Source organism: Mchenga conophoros, linkage group LG6 (genome assembly GCF_057382185.1).
Source record: "Mchenga conophoros isolate Kocher_MC1m ecotype Shallow Benthic linkage group LG6, M_conophoros_male_GT1.1, whole genome shotgun sequence".
Taxonomy (NCBI): domain Eukaryota; kingdom Metazoa; phylum Chordata; class Actinopteri; order Cichliformes; family Cichlidae; genus Mchenga; species Mchenga conophoros.
Genome location: NC_140531.1, coordinates 6,642,123 through 6,660,349, shown reverse-complemented (window position 1 = coordinate 6,660,349; position 18,227 = coordinate 6,642,123). Strand labels below are relative to the sequence as shown.

General features: G+C 38.9%; 1 protein-coding gene across 1 annotated transcript in view; it reads left to right on the top strand.

Annotated features, from left to right (window-relative positions):
* The window catches only part of LOC146571983 (slit homolog 1 protein-like), an 85,754-nt gene that overhangs the window by 25,667 nt on the left and 41,860 nt on the right, over positions 1–18,227 (top strand). Inside the window, exons 3-4 of the mRNA XM_085276004.1 lie at positions 367–438; positions 556–627. Coding sequence (XP_085132130.1) covers positions 367–438; positions 556–627 — 144 coding nt within the window. The remainder of the gene's footprint in view (positions 1–366; positions 439–555; positions 628–18,227) is intronic.

Here is an 18,227-nt window from a genome sequence, read left to right as displayed (position 1 = left end):
GAACCGGTGCCATTATGGCACCGGATACCATTACCCATCCCTATACAGCAGTGGTATATGAGCTGCTGTATCTGCTGACAAATAAAACTCTATTTTCATGTACATGTTATTTTTTACCCAAATTCATCAACACACTCATAATTAAAGATTAAGTTAAACAAAGGCAGAACATATCCTTGTAGAAAAACTACTGTATTTTCACAATACTCAGACTGAGATCGACCAAACAAGACTCATGTTTTACGAGGAAGGATTAAAGCGTGTTACCAATTTATCAAATAGAAAACTGTGTTATTTAATATCTCTTGATTTGTTTTTAAAGTATGTGCTTAAACAGTGAATCTTAATGTGAGTGTTTCCTTGCAGTCATCTGATGGAAAACCAGATCAGTAACATTGAGAAGGGAGTGTTTGATGAGCTGAAGGAGCTGGAAAGACTGTGAGAACACATTACAAAGACATTTACAAGTATAAACCAAATTAATTTTCCATTCAAGTGTTTTCTTTCACAGGAAATGATAGCTTTTTTTCCTTTGTCTTTTTTTTGTCCACACAGTCGCCTGAACAAAAACCGTCTCAGCCAGCTTCCAGAGCTGCTCTTTCAGAAGAATGAAGCCCTGTCTCGACTGTGAGTACAAACTTCAGAGCTCTGCGTATTTTCTCTCCATACCCTGCACCCTCTATTTGAAATCTCAGGACTTTGCTCTCCTTAGCTCAATGTCTCTGTTCTACACAATGCACTTCACGGGTTTTTGCACAGTCCCATATTCAACTGATTAGAATGTGTTTATCTTGGCCATCAGGTATGTCCGCCATGTTCACACATGTACATGGTCCATAAGTACTGGCTCATACTTGTCTACCACCCTATAGCAGCATCCAGTGTCTATATCCATCTAAGTAGTTCTGTCGGTCTTACTTGGAGAATATCGAACACTTACAAATTGCAGAGTTCCCTGAACTGGCAGCTCTTCTTATCGACAGGGAAGGTCATTTAGGATTTTTAAAACAAGCAGAAGTGGTCATTGGGGTATTTTTCCGCACTATCATGTGCATTCAGAACCTATTAAGCTGAAATAGTCTGGATTTCATTCAGATACACACTTAATTTGCATCTGTTAAAAGTGTGGTTCATTGAGCTCTAATCGCTCTGCATGTTTGTTTTCATTATTTTATTTTTCATTCTTCTTCTTTTGCTTTGATGGTCCTGGTTGCTTTTGTGATGTGTGTATGTATGATTGGATTTGAGCGAGTGTATGTTTAAAGGTGATCTGTTGTGATTTTCCATATTTTCTTTCACAAATATACCGTTATGTAATGGATGCCCAAATTTCAGAAAATGAGGTCAGCACATGTGAATCAAAGGTCAGGGTTCAGACTGCAATAAATCCACTGATTCTTGGCTCTGTTTGATATCAAAGATAGGTCATCTCTGTAGCCCCACGAACCTTCTCTTCTGTTCTTTTGTTTGCATTGAAGCCATCAATGAGGAAAAGGGTTTTCTAAAGCGAGGCAAGTTAAATCACAGAGAGGGTGAACTGGGTGAAATCAGCTCATCATCAGTAAAAAGAATCAGTATAAGATTATTATGAACTGTGAATCATGCAAAGTTACTCTATCGTAATCCAAGAATCTGGAGCTAAAAATAATAAATATTTTCCCCTTCATTTGTGGATAATGGATTATGTCTGCAGGTCTTGTTACGTCAACCCAGTTAAAAAGAATATATCCAGCCTTCATCCCTCCAGGCTGTTGTCTTAAATTTGTCTGTACATTAGCTAATACACAGATGTCTTGAATCTGGATATATTTTTGGATTATAGTGATCAACTACAATAGTCTAACATTGAAAATTTCTGCTACTCCAAGCTGTTTAGTCACTGACTTTTCTGATAAAAACAATTGACCTATTTTTCCTCACCCAGAAAACACTGCAAATAACCTCCCTCTAGACAGCAGAGGCACTGCAAATAACTTACAGGCTCCCACAGGAGCTGTAGGAACTGTCTAGCTTTAATTCAACATTTGAACACACGCATAAAGAGCTTATTTTAATAACTGAAAGCTTGGACACAGTTGGTTACTGTGTGGATAAATGTAACTCTCTCTCTCACACACACACACACACATACACACACACCTCAGACGCTTTTGTTATAAATGCATGGTTGTAGTGTGAGATGGGGAAGGTATCTGCTACTGCCTGGAGATGCCTGGAAACACATACACAAACATTACTGCAGAGAAAGAGGAAAAAGCAAATATAAGAGCTCTCTAATTAAGTTTTTCCTAATGATTGATCTGTTCGTGACAGTGATGTGCTTTGGTACCTGTTTCTGCATGTTTGAGTGCGGTGATTTAGTGCTTAACAGAAAATGTGCTGATACAAAGAGATTTACTTTTCCCCCGAGTAAAGAAGGAAGTGGACTGAAGGGGGTAGCAGCCATGAAAAATACCAGTAATTACAGAAAAAAGTGGAGACAAACAATGTGTGTGCGTGTGTGTGTGTGTGTGTGTGTGTGTGTGTGTGTGTGTGTGTGTGTGTGTGTGTGTGTGTGTGTGTGTGTAAAAGGGAGGAATGAAGAGAAAGTATAAGATGAGTAGATGGTAAAAGACAGTGTGTGTTTGTTTCAATCCGTGTGTCTGTTCTGATTATTTGCTGCTTTCTGTTTTGGCAATTTCACACTCTAGCTCCCATTAGGACGTGCCGAGATGGACTTGGCATGTTCGATCAATCAGCAAACACACACACACACGCACACACAGTGACACACTCATAGCACAGAGCCATTAGCACTTCCTCTAGCAGGAGCGATTTCTTTTCCTCCTGCTGTGATGATGGACTGTATAAAGCCTGATGTCCCTGGGAAACACACACTCATGGCTTTTTGCTTGTGTGCATTTTTGTCTCTTCAACAAAATTGCCTTCCATACTTTAGCCTATTTCCTGTATATTCCCCTCTCCATGTATCAGTCTGTCCTCTTCTTGTAGATTGTGATACACTGTCTTCTTTTTAAACTGAGCTTTTACTGGCTAAATATATAGGTTTATTCATTTGCAAAGAACTGAACAGTGTGTAAAGACTAATACATACATACATAAAATCTTTTCATTTAATTAATTTGCACGTCATTGAGTGAAATAAGTATTTGATCCCAACTATTCTAGACTGTCCACCACCATGGACAAGACCAAAGAGCTGTCAAAGGATGCCAAGGACAAGACTGTAGTAACAAGCTTGGTGAGGAGGTGAAAACTGTTGATGTGATTATTCAGAAATAGAAGAAATATAAAATGACCATCAATCCAGTCTGGAGGTCCATACAAGATTTTGCCACATGGGGTGAGAATGATCATGAAAAAGGTGGAGGATCAGCCCAAAAATACATGGGGGAGCTTGTTAATGACCAGCAGGTAGTTGGGACCACAGTCACACTCCCCTCCCCAATCAGACCAGGAGTGACATGTTTAGCCGCATGTTCTCCTTAAATTGCTGGCTGTCTGAGTGGTGTCCCAGAAACGATGTGGGCTTCATAGATAATTGGCAAACCTTCTGGAGGAAACCTGGTCTTGTTAGGAGAGACGGCATCCATCCCACTTTGGATGGAGCAGCTCTCATTTCTAGAAATATGGACAAATTTATTAAACCCCCCAAAATATGACTATCCAGAGTTGGGACCAGGAAGCAGAGTTGCAGTCTTACACGCTTCTCTGCAGCTTCTCTCCTCCTGCTACCCCCCCAAAAACCCATCTCCATAGAGACTGTGTCAGCTTCCAAAAAGACAAAAAACAAACTAAAAACCAGCAACAAACAACTTAAACATAAACAATCACAAAGAAAGAACAATACAGTATCCACATCTGAACCAAAGAGTAAAACAGTGAAATGTGGATTATTAAATATTAGGTCTCTCTCCTCCAAGTCTCTGTTAGTACATGACTTAATAATTGATCAACAAATTGATTTACTCTGCCTTACAGAAACCTGGTTGCAGCAGGATGATTATGTTAGTTTAAATGAATCAACACCCCCGAGCCATTCTAACTACCAGAAATCTCGAAGCACAGGCCGAGGGGGCGGTGTGGCAGCAATTTTTCACACCAGCCTATTAATTAATGAAAGACCAAGACAGACTTTTAATTCATTTGAAAGCCTGATGCTTAACATTGTCCACCCCAGCTGTGAAACTCAGAAACCAGTCTTACTTGTTATCATCTATCGTCCACCTGGGCCTTACACAGAGTTTCTGTCTGATTTCTCAGACTTTATATCTAATTTAGTTCTGAGCTCAGATAAAATAATTATTGTGGGTGATTTTAACATCCATGTAGATGCTAAAAATGACAGCCTCAACATGGCATTTAATCTGTTATTAGACTCAATTGGTTTCTCTCAAAATGTAAAAGAACCCACCCACCACTTTAATCACACTCTAGATCTTGTTTTAACATATGGCATCGAACCTGAACATTTAACAGTGTTTCCTGAAAACCCTCTCCTGTCTGATCATTTCCTGATAACATTTACTTTTACAATAATTGATTACACAGCGGTGAAGAGTAGACTTTATCAAAGTAGATGTCTTTCTGAAAGCACTGTAACTAAGTTTAAGAATATAATCCACCCACTGTTATCATCTCCAATGCCCTGTACCAACACAGAGCAAAGCAGCTATCTGAACGCTACCCCAACAGAGGTCGATTATCTTGTTAATAATTTCACCTCCTCACTACGTACGACTCTGGATACTGTAGCTCCTGTGAAAACTAAGGCCTCAAATCAGAAGTACCTGACTCCGTGGTATAATTCTGAAACACGTACCCTAAAGCAGATGACTCGTAATCTGGAGAGGAAATGGCGTGTCACAAATCTAGAGGATCATCATTTAGCCTGGAGAAATAGTTTGCTGCTTTATAAGAAAGCCCTCCGCAAAGCCAGAACATCTTACTATTCATCACTGATTGAAGAAAATAAGAACAACCCTAGGTTTCTCTTCAGCACTGTAGCCAGGCTGACAAAAAGTCAGAGCTCTTTTGAGCCAACCATCCCTTTAACGTTAACTAGTAATGACTTCATGAACTTCTTCACAAATAAAATTTTTATCATTAGAGAAAAAATTACCAATAATCATCCCACAGATGTAATATTATCTACAGCTACTCTTAGTACCATTGATATTAAGTTAGACTCTTTTTCTCCAATTGATCTTTCTGAGTTAACTTCAATAATTACTTCCTCCAAACCATCAACGTGTCTTTTAGACCCCATTCCTACAAAACTGCTCAAAGAAGTCCTGCCATTAATTAATTCTTCGATCTTAAATATGATCAACCTATCTCTAATAATCGGCTATGTACCACAGGCCTTCAAGCTGGCTGTAGTTAAACCTTTACTCAAAAAGCCATCTCTAGACCCAGCAGTCTTAGCTAATTATAGGCCAATCTCCAACCTTCCTTTCATATCAAAAATCCTTGAAAGAGTAGTTGTCAAACAGCTAACAGAGCATCTGCAGAGGAATGGTTTATTTGAAGAGTTTCAGTCAGGTTTTAGAGCTCAGCACAGCACAGAAACAGCTTTAGTGAAGGTTACAAATGATCTTCTTATGGCCTCTGACAGTGGACTCATCTCTGTGCTTGTCCTGCTAGACCTCAGTGCAGCGTTCGATACTGTTGATCATAATATCCTATTAGAGCGATTAGAACATGCTGTAGGTATTACAGGTACTGCGCTGCAGTGGTTTGTATCATATCTATCTAATAGACTCCAATTCGTGCATGTAAATGGAGAGTCCTCTTCACACACTGAGGTTAATTATGGAGTTCCACAGGGTTCAGTGCTAGGACCAATTCTGTTTACATTATACATGCTTCCCTTAGGCAGTATCATTAGAAGACATAGCATACATTTTCACTGCTATGCAGATGACACCCAGCTCTATCTGTCCATGAAGCCAGATAACACACACCAATTAGTTAAACTGCAGGAATGTCTTAAAGACATAAAGACCTGGATGGCCGCTAACTTTCTGCTTCTTAATTCAGATAAAACTGAGGTTATTGTACTCGGCCCTGAAAATCTTAGAAATATGGTATCTAATCAGATTCTTACTCTGGATGGCATTACCTTGGCCTCCAGTAACGCGGTGAGGAACCTTGGAGTCATTTTTGACCAGGACATGTCCTTCAACGCACATATTAAACAAATATGTAAGACTGCTTTCTTCCATTTGCGCAACATCTCTAAAATTAGAAATATCCTGTCTCAGAGTGACGCTGAAAAACTAGTTCATGCATTTATTACTTCCAGGCTGGACTACTGTAATTCATTATTATCAGGATGTCCAAAAAACTCACTGAAAAGCCTTCAGCTAATCCAAAATGCTGCAGCAAGAGTCCTGACAGGGACTAGAAAGAGAGAGCATATTTCTCCTGTTTTGGCTTCCCTTCATTGGCTTCCTGTTAAATCCAGAATTGAATTCAAAATCCTGCTCCTCACATACAAGGTCTTAAATAATCAGGCCCCATCTTATCTTAATGACCTTGTAGTACCATATCACCCTATTAGAGCGCTCCGCTCTCGCTCTGCAGGCCTACTTGTTGTTCCTAGAGTATTTAAAAGTAGAATGGGAGGGAGAGCCTTCAGTTTTCAGGCCCCTCTTCTGTGGAACCAGCTTCCAGTTTGGATTCGGGAGACAGACACTATCTCTACTTTTAAGATTAGGCTTAAAACTTTCCTTTTTTCTAAAGCATATAGGGCTGGACCAGGTGACCCTGAATCCTCCCTTTGTTATGCTGCAATAGATGTAGGCTGCCGGGGGATTCCCATGATGCATTGAGTTTTTCCTTTCCAGTCACCTTTCTCACTCACTATGTATTAATAGACCTCTCTGCATTGAATCATATCTGTTATTAACCTCTGTCTCTCTTCCACAGCATGTCTTTATCCTGTCTTCCTTCTCTCACCCCAACCGGTCGCAGCAGATGGCCGCCCCTCCCTGAGCCTGGTTCTGCCGGAGGTTTCTTCCTGTTAAAAGGGAGTTTTTCCTTCCCACTGTCGCCAAAGTGCTTGCTCATAGGGGGTCATATGATTGTTGGGTTTTTCTCTGTATCTATGAAGCGCCTTGAGGCGACTTTTGTTGTGATTTGGCGCTATATAAATAAAATTGAATTGAATTGAATTGGTAATACACCATGCTGTAACAGAGGTGTGGACTCACTCGAGTCACATGACTTGGACTCGAGTCAGACTCGAGTCATTAATTTTATGACTTTAGACTTGACTTGAAAAAATGTTCTAAGACTGTGACTTGACTTGGACTTTTACACCAACGACCTGGGACTTGAATTGGACTTGAACCGGTTTACTTGAAAAGACTTGATATTTCACCCCATCTCTAAAATTTAACACACATATTATATAGAAAATGTGCACCATTAATTCAATTCATTCATTCATTTATTCCAACCACACTCCGTACGTATGTGTGCATGAGCTGTAGCACAGCCAATCAAATTAACCAGATTTTTTTTTAAGAAGAAAAAAAAAAATGCTCAAAAATGCTGCAAGGAGTTATTTTTTTCAGGTACATAAACTATGAAATAGTCAACAAAAAAACGAAATGCAATATGCAAAACATGCAAGCAGAGAATCACAGACAGAGATGGAACAACTTCCAACTTTGTCCGACAGTTGAAGTTGCATAAAGAACGGTAGGTTCTCTTTTGCTACAATGAGATAGCTGACTTCATCTAAGTAGCAAATGTTGTCCAGGCTACGTTGATGATACTGTTTGGTTTTAATGTGTATAGTTTTTTTGTCATGCTATTTTAAAGCCGGTCCTACAAGCGCATCCAAGAATAACATGCAGCTTATCTCAGAATTGTCGGTGAAAATTATTCTTGGAGCTAAGTTTAATTGAGCTGCATTTTATAGAGGTGCAATTTCACAATTTGTGTATATTTTCTAAGTTCACTATTTTGTCATGTGTTGAGAAAAACAGATTTAAAAATCACATGGTCTAATATTTACATTTCCATATAACTGCAACTTTTTTTTTGTTGTTTTTGTTTTTTAAAGACTCGAAAGGACTTGAAATTCAAAGTTTCAGACTTGTGACTTTACTCTGACTTTTACACCAGTGACTTGAGACTTGACTCTGACTTGCCTGACATTACTTGAGACTTGACTTGTGACTTGAGGATAAAGACTTGAGACTTACTTGAGACTTGCAAAACAATGACTTGGTCCCACCTCTGTGAACAACTAAGGAGAGATTTTAATGTCAGTTGAAGATGCTGCTTGGTTTTCCTCTCCTCTGTCCATACCTCTGTGTTATTGTTCCATCCTCTTTCTTTTCTCAATTTTGGCAACTTTCATTTTTCATTCTTTCTGTCTCCCCTCAGTCTTTTGTTGGCTCTGTGTGGATGGGATTGCTCCACACCCAGTAATAGTCCTTTGTGTGTTTTGATGATACCTGGAGGGTGACTGAATGTGTATGTTCGTGCACCAGGGTGCCCCCTCCCAGCACCTCCCTTTAGCCCAGGGGAGCTAAAGAATTATGGGTGTAACTAGGTGTCTCTCTCACCCACGCACACAAATTCACCTTGACCTGAAAATGAACTGTGTGGTTAGCCAGTCAATACTGGGCTCCTGCAGGTCTTATTGGGTGCTTGAAACAGTACTCAGTAAAATGTAACCCAATGATTTTGAGCTGGACAGTGCACAGGCAAATGCTTATCTGAACTTGATCCCATTTGAGATAGGAGAGAAATTCCTGTTCACAAATATCTCTTTATGGCATCATTAGCATCTTGCTATTATTTTATGCAAGACACATGTAAGACCACAGAGGAAATGGCATCAACTGGAGCACTGACCACTAGCACTGTAAAAAAAAATGTGTGCAGGGGTCAGGGAAAAAACACTAAATGTGAACATTTTGTCCCTCATTTCTAATGTTATTATAATTTGTCATATGAAATACACCTTTATCTGGAATATGCACATAGATTATTTCTAAAGATTGATATGGATGGTCTCAAAGTGTACCTCACCTAAGAGCCTGGCTCCGACCACTGCATAACTTTCAAATATGCTCAAAGGTTTAAAAGAGGTTAAGTAAGGAAATTCTGAGAATGAGACATAGATGATGCAGGAGTTGTTCAGTGATCTTTATGCCCATTTAAAATTGAAGAACAATACAGAATAGCAAGTGTTAGCTAGAGGACAACGGTCATCAACTGTAGCTGCTGGCTTTAGTACCCAAACCATGTTGTCTTTTTCTCTCCCTGATGGCCTGTCCTGCCATCTGGAACTGTGCTGATATATAGATGGGTGTGAAGAGAAATAATGCAGATTGGCTATAATTCCATTGATGTCAATATTAATGAACTATTGTTTCATTTCTTCTTCTTCTTTTTTTTTTACAGTGCAATCTTTGCATTACTGTAAAAGCATAGCATGTTTTCACAGACTTCCTCTGAATTAGAGTTTTAGCAACTTTTTTCTTTTTCTTTTTAAATAAATTCTGCATGTACATGTGGACTCAGTTGTTACCACAATGGAGATCAAGTGCACAAATAAGCATGAATGAAATATGAGCAGTGGGAAACAAAATGTGTGTGCAAAATGAAAAAAACAAAAAAACAAAACACATACATGGGAATTAAAAATGTGTGGCCGTCTGCTTTAATGTGTCTTTTCGTGTGTGTCCTTGCAGTTAACTTTCCCCTCAGACACTTCATGAGTTTTTTCTCATTAGGCAGAGTGGTAGAGCTGTCCTCATTAGAGCAGATGATTGGCATCTGAGTGCAGCTAATTAACGGTGTGAAGCTGACAGAGGTGGTGATGGCAGCTGCCTGGTTGCACTTTAGAGGCTAACCGGAGTGTGACCTCGACGTTTAGAGGCAGGAAGAGCACACTGGGGTAATAAGCCTGTATGTGTGTGATAATTACCTTTATTTGCATTTGTTTGTTTTGGGAGATTCCTTGCATATAATCATGTGCTAATTACACTGATTAGCATCGATACCAAAAAGGATGTTAGAGACACTTGTGACTGAGTGTGTGATCATAGTTTATTGCTGTTTCTCTGGGATAAAACAGCAAGAAAGTCCGTGCCTACATAAGTATGAAATAATTTTGCATGATAATCTCATTGCCATTGAAAAGTTTATAATAGTTTTGCAAGCAGCAGTAGATACAGATTATGATGACCTTTATCTTTACAGCAGGGTAAACGAGCACTGCATTCGACAGCCAGCAATTCATTCATCATGCAGTCAATCAAGTCTTGAATTTTGGGAGCTGTTTGTAAAGTGTTAGATCTGAGGAAGTGAGAAGTGGGGTCAGTTTGCTGATAGTACAGATCATTTCTTTCTTTTAACAAGACAGCTGGCATGTGTAATTAGGTTGTAATTAATGCAAAGTTGACTGCTACTTGTAATATGCAAAATGTCACTGCCTGTCATTTAACAAGTGAAAGTTCACTGATTCAGCCTGCAAGATATCGTATACATCTATCTTGCAGGCTGATGATTAAAACACAAAGTGTCTTCAATTATCTGCTTATTGTTGAGAACAGAAACATTAGCTCGGATTCCTACAAATATGCAATTTTTAGTGGCAAGTTTCTTACAAGTGTGGTAGTGTGGGATTCAAATGAAACCAACCAAGTGCTGATGAGATAAACTGGATCACATTAAAACATAAAATACATACTGTTTCCTTGTGTATTTATTTATTTGTCGCGTACATATTTATGCATATTGTAAATGTCCTACTTCTTCATTCAGTCCTTCCTTGCTGAAGAAATGTAACTTGTTTTATTATGTCAAGGTTTGTTATTAAAAATCTCCACCATTAGCTGAAAATGACGAGTTTCTTTAATTGCAACTTCTTCAGAACTGCTTTGATGAAAGCAGCTATATAACAGAATGAAATTACGTATTATTATAAGTTCATTGCTGTGTTTGCTCAGGAATAATCTGTATTCCCTGAGCGACTGTTAGGTGACAGGTGTTGATGAACTTGTAAACCTGGTCTTGAAATGGGTTCTGCACCATGAACCTCTTTGAACAGATAACTGTGGTCACCTCTAGTTTGCATGAAAGATGCCAACTTGTTTGCCAACACTTGCTAATGGACCCCAACCAGCTGGGGAACATATATTTGTCCCTAGCATTAAGCTAAGTAAGCATGTTAAATCAAAACCGCTGATTACCAGGAGGTCACTGAATGGGCTCCAAGCGAGCAGCACTGGGATGTTAGTAGTAACTTTTCACTACTGGTGGTAACTACCAGCAAACACTTTGCTCCTACCAGGAAAATGCTCACTTTTTCCTACTAACTGGTGGTTGCCAATTGCTGCCCAGTATGACTGAGGCCTTACTTGAGTTGTCAAAAGAAGTATTATGTACTTAATCTGCAGAAAACTTATATGAAAAAATATTAGTGCTGCAGGTGGTAAATGCTGACCTCTTTTTAAGTACGTTTTCTACAGTAATACATCATATTCCATAATGTATGAATATGGAATATGATAAATATGTAGCATGAGTCGAGGAGGAGAATTATCTTGACAGCAAACCTTAACAGCTTGTAATGAGCTCAGAAAAAAATGCTTTTGCCCCCCAAAATGTAAAAGTATATTAAAATATATATTTTTAAAAAGGACTTTACGCGAAGCCATGCGATATCAAAACCATGATACTATTTAACTCGAGCCTTAAGCCATGCTAAAACCTAACACATGTCTCTTCAGCAAGGGGCCACAGTAGATGTTTCTGCATGTGTTCAAATACATTTGCACATGCACGCAAATCTATATTTACATTATCTGCAGGATTCGAATCTGTCACTGCAGAACGCACAAAAGAAGGATTTTCCCAGAATTTTAGTTTTCTTAAAGCCGGGACTGTGGGGCTCTTCCTGCTGTGTGTGGTAACAGCTTCATCCTGGATAATAAGATCAGTGGTGCGGACAGACACCCCTACTCCCTTTACAAAAAACCTGCTCAGCTGTTATTTTTCTGCTCAGATTGTGTGTCTGCGAGTGCGTGCATTTGTGGGAGGTCAGTTCACAGACGCTGACTTCTCCTGTCATGTCCATCCAAAGTAAAGCTGGCACACTGAGAGCAGTGGAAAAGCATTATGGGAACTAAAACATACAACTGTTGAAAGAGCCAATCGCTAACCTAAGATGCAGACTAGGGTGAGAATTACTGCGAGACATCTGACGGTCACATTCAATTCTCACATTCTTCGTCCTTTGTTTCATCCACCCACCATTCCTCACTGCCCTCTATTGTCTGCTCCCCCTTGTTTTTTCATTTTCATATTTCTCATCACCTTCCCCTCATGTGTCTTTTGGGGTTCTTCAATTAAGCGCTATTCTCCCCTGTGGGTGGAGGGAAGGAAGAGAAATGAAGGATAAAAGGAATGAAGGAAAGACACAAAGGCAGAGGAAGGGAGGTCAAAAAACTGTGGATGAAGATCAGCGGTTTGACAGCAGGCAAAGAAATAAAGATGGCGTGATGGAAAGAAAAATGGGAAAAGATATTAAATCAAAGAGAAAGTGCAGAGAAGGGTTTTTAAAAAGGAAAAAAATAATAATAGAGTATACAAATGTAAAAAAGATACAGTACTATAAACACTGAAGGTGTAATGCATGGGAGTAAAGTAGGGCTGAACAAAAGATGCCAGATGACCAGAAATAAGGAGACATTTTCAGTATTGCCTGCTATGCTTGAGTTTGTGCTGTTGCCATGGTCACACCTTTACATGCCATCAGGTCATGAACTTTTCCAGAGTTCAGTGAGTGTTGGTCAAACACTAACGCGACTGTGTTTCTCACACATAGGCCCTGTGTGCTAAGGGGCAGCCATGTGTCCGCTGGATGGTGTGTGAGGGTAATATTTAGCATGTGTGTGTGCGTTTGTGTATAGATTTTGTTGTTAGCCCGTAATACTGTGTTTTGTCTGTGTTAGTTTGCCTGCTGAAGCTCCGTGATTGACACGGCTTTGAAGTAAAACAAGAAAATATGTTCTTTTTGTCTTCAAACATGTCTCCTTATATTACGAGTGATGTGGCCTCCAAGTAAAAACATTGAGGGTTTTTTTTGTTGCATATTTCCCTAAAAATGACACATTAAATGAGAATTTTTAATAAAATAAAATGGTGTAGAAACGTGAAATACTTTTTTAAGCTCATGTGAGGGCCTGTACCATGAGACAGATGGTATACATTTAAGGGAGCACTGCATAAGAGCCTGGATATTATGTCGTATTGAATAACTGTTTTACAAGTGGTGAAAATATCATGATGAAATAATTCTTTATAATGGACCATATTGCCTGGTCTGATGAGTACGGTGGTCAAAGCCAGTAAAACTTAAACACCAGCAAATGGAAAAGGCAAACATGCCAAATAGGAAGTATAGTCTATAGTATAATATGAGTCATGCGAATCAAACATATTAACTTTTATCTTTTCTAATTCACAACAGTGATGAACTTTCTAAGTTTAAGGATATAATTCATCCACTGTTAGCTCCTCAATGCCTTATGCTAACACAGTGCAGAGTAGGGCTGCTCAATTAATCGAATTTTAATCACGATTACGATCTGGGCTTTCAACGATCATTAAAAATGACTGAGCCGATTATTAGCCCCTCCCTCATTCAATTGTGTCTGTTTGTGCGTCATGCAAATAAACCTTTGAAAAGAATGAAATGATATCATATATTCCTTATTCGCCTACATTTGTACAAAATTCCAAATTATATACACAGACACAAACAGACACAATTGAAAGGTACAAATGTGTTGTGCATGACACGAATTCAAACGTGGTGCAGATGTGTGTCACAAGTTGATCTGGCTGTAGGCTGTGGCACTTGGCCAGAGGTGGCGCTGGTTGACTCGAGTCCATGTTAGTGCACAAAGTAAACTGCTCGCTGTAGTTGTGAAGCAAAAACGCTGAATTCGGAGAAACAAACCATGCGAGGGGAACGATAACGATGACAAGAGTCTCCCGATCGTTTAGTCTTGCTGTCCTGTGAACAACATCGGCGTGGTGTTACTTGTTTGCTGTTTTTCGCGATCGCGTTGCGCATGAGGATATCACCAGGTAAACTCACCACATTTTTATACATTTTGTTGTTCAACAGCATCAAGACTGACGGAGTGTGTTTGAGATAACCTCACAAGTGTCACAGGTGACACATTTGCCGTTTTTTTGCTGGTTTGTCGGTAGCAGCTCCTGAAACGCAAGACTACCACACATCTGTTCGACCAACACCAGTTGATCTAAACGCCAGTAGATCTGGAACACCGGTCCGTGAAAATATTGTCGGGCATAAACCGGTCCGTGGCGCAAAAAAGGTTGGAGACCGCTGATTAAGAGGACCCGAGGGAAGCTCAGAAAGCTAAGCAGAAGTTATTTGAAGAGGAGAGTGACTGCTGTTGGTTGAAAAGAGAGGTAAAAAGAAAACTTCAGTGGTGTTGCACACTATTTTATATTATTTTTTAAAGTCATTGTTAACCCTTTAAAGCCGGTCAGAGCAGCACGCTCCGTTTTGTGTAACTATTTTTAAATCCCTGTAGAACCTGAACCGCATAAGCTAGCGCAATAATTTGTTTTGCATATGAAACCGGAGGGGTTGTACTTACATCTGATGCCATCAGCTTGTCCTCGGTCACGGTTTACTTCCACATAAAGCTTTGCAAAAATTGCATAAAAAGCGCTTGCAGGAACAAAAACATAACATTCCAGAAAGACGCTTTGCCGATCCGATCAGCTATTCGTAATACTTCCCACAATGAAACAGACGTCAGCGCGAACGATCGCATGTCCGCCATTTCCTGGCCGAAACCGGAAGTGACGTCATTTTCGCGGAAATGTAGTTTTTTACTTGTAGGCCTTAAAAAACTATACTGGTCATGTTTGACTTTTCTGAATAGTTTCTGGGATGCTTAGAACTCAAATTGCACTGCTGGAAATAGTTTATTTTGATGCACATGCTGTTTTCTTTGCAAATTTGCATCATAGGATTGTTTTTTTGTTTTTCCTGCAGTGTATATAAAAATTAGTGTATCTCCAAAATAAAACTATGAAGACACTCAAAATAAATTTCCTGTTGTTGTAAACTATTTTTTTGCAACTTTTTTGTATTTAAAGTTTTGAGGGATAAACCTCTTAAATTTCTCCAAGTAGAAATATATATGTAAAAAAAACAAAAACGATTTTCAAGTTTTTTGTAGTTTATTGCACTTTTTCGCAATTAATGTAGTTACTATGGACTTAATGCATACATATTATTAAAATATGGGCTATAACAGTTGTATAGCAACTTGAAATGCTCCCACAAATGGCACTACAACATGTAAAAAAATAATATAAGCTCTGGCGGACTTGGTTCTATAGTAGGTCTTAAAGGGTTAAATAAATATCGTCAAATAATCGAGATCTCAATTTCAGTGAAAATAATCGTGATGATCATTTTTGCCATAATCGAGCAGCCCTAGTGCAGAGCAGCTACCTGAGCACCACTCCCACAGACGTCGATTATCTTGTCAATATTTTTACTTCTTTAATGCGTACAAGTCTATATACAGGGCTGCACAAAAGCGGTCCGCTGGTGCGCATGCACTGTCAAAATAAAAAACGCACACCAAAAAAGAAGTTGCAACGCGCGTATGTGTACGTAAGATTTTCTGGAGGAGGACAGACATTTGTTTAGAAATCTTAAAGATGTCGAAGAAGCAAGCTCCTTTAAGCAATTACTTTGGTTTTCCTCCACCTCCAAAGAAATGTCAGAAGGAGTCCGAACCACAAAAGAAGCACGTATTCTCGTAAAAGTGATTGCAGGAGGTGAGCTGGCTTCAAACAAATGATAAACGCACAAAGATGTGGTGCAGAATGTGCTGTGAAAATCCCTCAAGAAAATCTTATGTACGCAAACGTGCGTTGCAACTTCTTATCTGGTGCGCCTTTTATTTTGACAGCGCATCCACACCTGCGGAACACTTATGTGCACCCCTGTCTATATACTGTAGCTCCTTTGAAAAAGGAAAACCTTGAATCAGAAGTACTTCACTCCCTGGTGTAACTCTCAAATGTGCACCGTAAAGCAGATAACTCGTAAACTGGAGAGGAAATGGCATCTCACAAATTTAGAAGATCATCATTTAGCCTGTTTTCTTTGTATTATTGTAGGGTCTTAACCTTACAATATAAAGTGCATTAAGACGAATGTTGTTGTGATTTGGTGCTGTATAAATAAAGCTGAACTAATTGAATACCAGCTAAACTAACATATGACTAAGGTGCAAAAAAGAAAACTGCTCACTTAAACACCTAATTTGTAATTGTGTCACTTCATAGTGGTGGCTTGGTGTTTCATATTGGTTTGCATTAGGTGGCAATAAAGTGACTTAAAGTGTATGAAGAAAATAAACAGCAGTCCATGCAAAAGTTGACCAAAGGCAACTTTTGGTCCAGAGTCCTCATTTTAACAACCCTGAACTTCAGCTGAACAATGTGACTTCAGAGGGGCACCAGTTTGTCCACTGGCTTATTAAAGCCACAATGTGCTAACAGAGCAGGCATCGCCATCAAGTGCAAACATTAAACTCGCTAAAAAAAAATGCATGACGGCATCCTGTAAGGGTTTTGTTAGTCTAACTTCTCAACCCCAAACACAATTTAAAAAAAAACTGCATCTCTGGAGAAAAGCCATGTTTACTCATTAAACAGAAGTCAGACTCTCAGCCGGTTCAGAAGCAGCAGACCAACCACCTGCCAACAGCAGGCCACACTGGCAAATATCAAAGACCTCCATAAGCTTATAAATCTGATTAGATACTAAATCATTACAAAGATCTCCACCAATATTTTCCATTAATCAGTTTAATGAATGAATAGATGTAAATGTTGTTGCACTAAATACTATTGCTACTATATATTACACGTATGTTAGCAATGTGTATGCACTCGGCATATTTGCAACTTTACCTCTTAATGCTGCTGTGGTTAATAAATGCTTCCACTCTGAAATAACACCACCTACAGTTAACTGGGGAACCAGGAGGGAAGAAACTTTACAAACTGACTTGTTACAGTGGTTTAGTAACCAATACTCAAAAAATCTTGTCTTGTACAGTTGTTCTATTTATTTTGATTTATTCTTCTTCTTCTTCTCGGATAAATTTCTCTTTGTCTCTTATCCTTCATCTTCCTCTGCAAATCCCTTGGGATGGATATGTATCACAATTAAGAGAGTTTATTCACAGGGTATGTCTGTGGGTGGCTGGGTGTGGAGGAATATGTCAAAATATGCGAGTGATCTTTGGATCAGCTTCCACTGGTGTGACATTTTCAGACATGTTGGTTCATTCTTCAGTGTTAGCTTGTGTGCATGTGTGGTTGAATATGCATTTAACACAGAGTGGGAGATTCCCAGTGTTATTTAATGTGTGTAGGTATGCAGGTCATTTTAGGGTTATCTATTCCATATCCGTTCTTCTGGTTGACCACATTAGCCTGTAATACATCTGGTTGAACTTTCTTTTCTATTCTTAATCCACTGGTTCTCCTCTTCAACGTCATTCCTTTTTCGTGAATTGTCTTTCTTCCAGTAAACACTTCTCTTAACTTAAATTCAAATTCAAATTCAAATTTTATTTGTCACGTACACAGTCATACACAGTACGATATGTAGTGAAATGCTTGGACAACTGCTCGTGACCTAAAGAAAACAAAAAAGGAAAAGGCTATGAATAAGATAGGAAATAAATATGAAAAATTAAAAAGGGTAAATTTAACTAGGAAGGAATAAAATATAAATTAAGGTTAAAAATGAAATAACTGTACAACACAAATTAGAATGAAGGGTAAATTTAACTGGGAGAATAAGATAAAATATATAAATTAAAGTTGAAAATAAAATAACTGTACAACAAAATACACAATATAGAACTATATAAGAATGTATGAAGAAATATAAATAAAAATAAATATATACACAATAACAGCAGCATATACACAATAACAGCAGCGTGATTTAAGTAATGAAGTGAAACAATGTCCAGAATGTCCAGTGTGTGTAACAACTGTATGTGTGGGTCAGTACTGTGTGGTGGTGTGATTGAGAGACCGTATCGCCTGCGGGAAGAAGCTCCTCCTCAGTCTCTCTGTGTTGGTCTTCAGGGAGCGGAATCGCTTTCCTG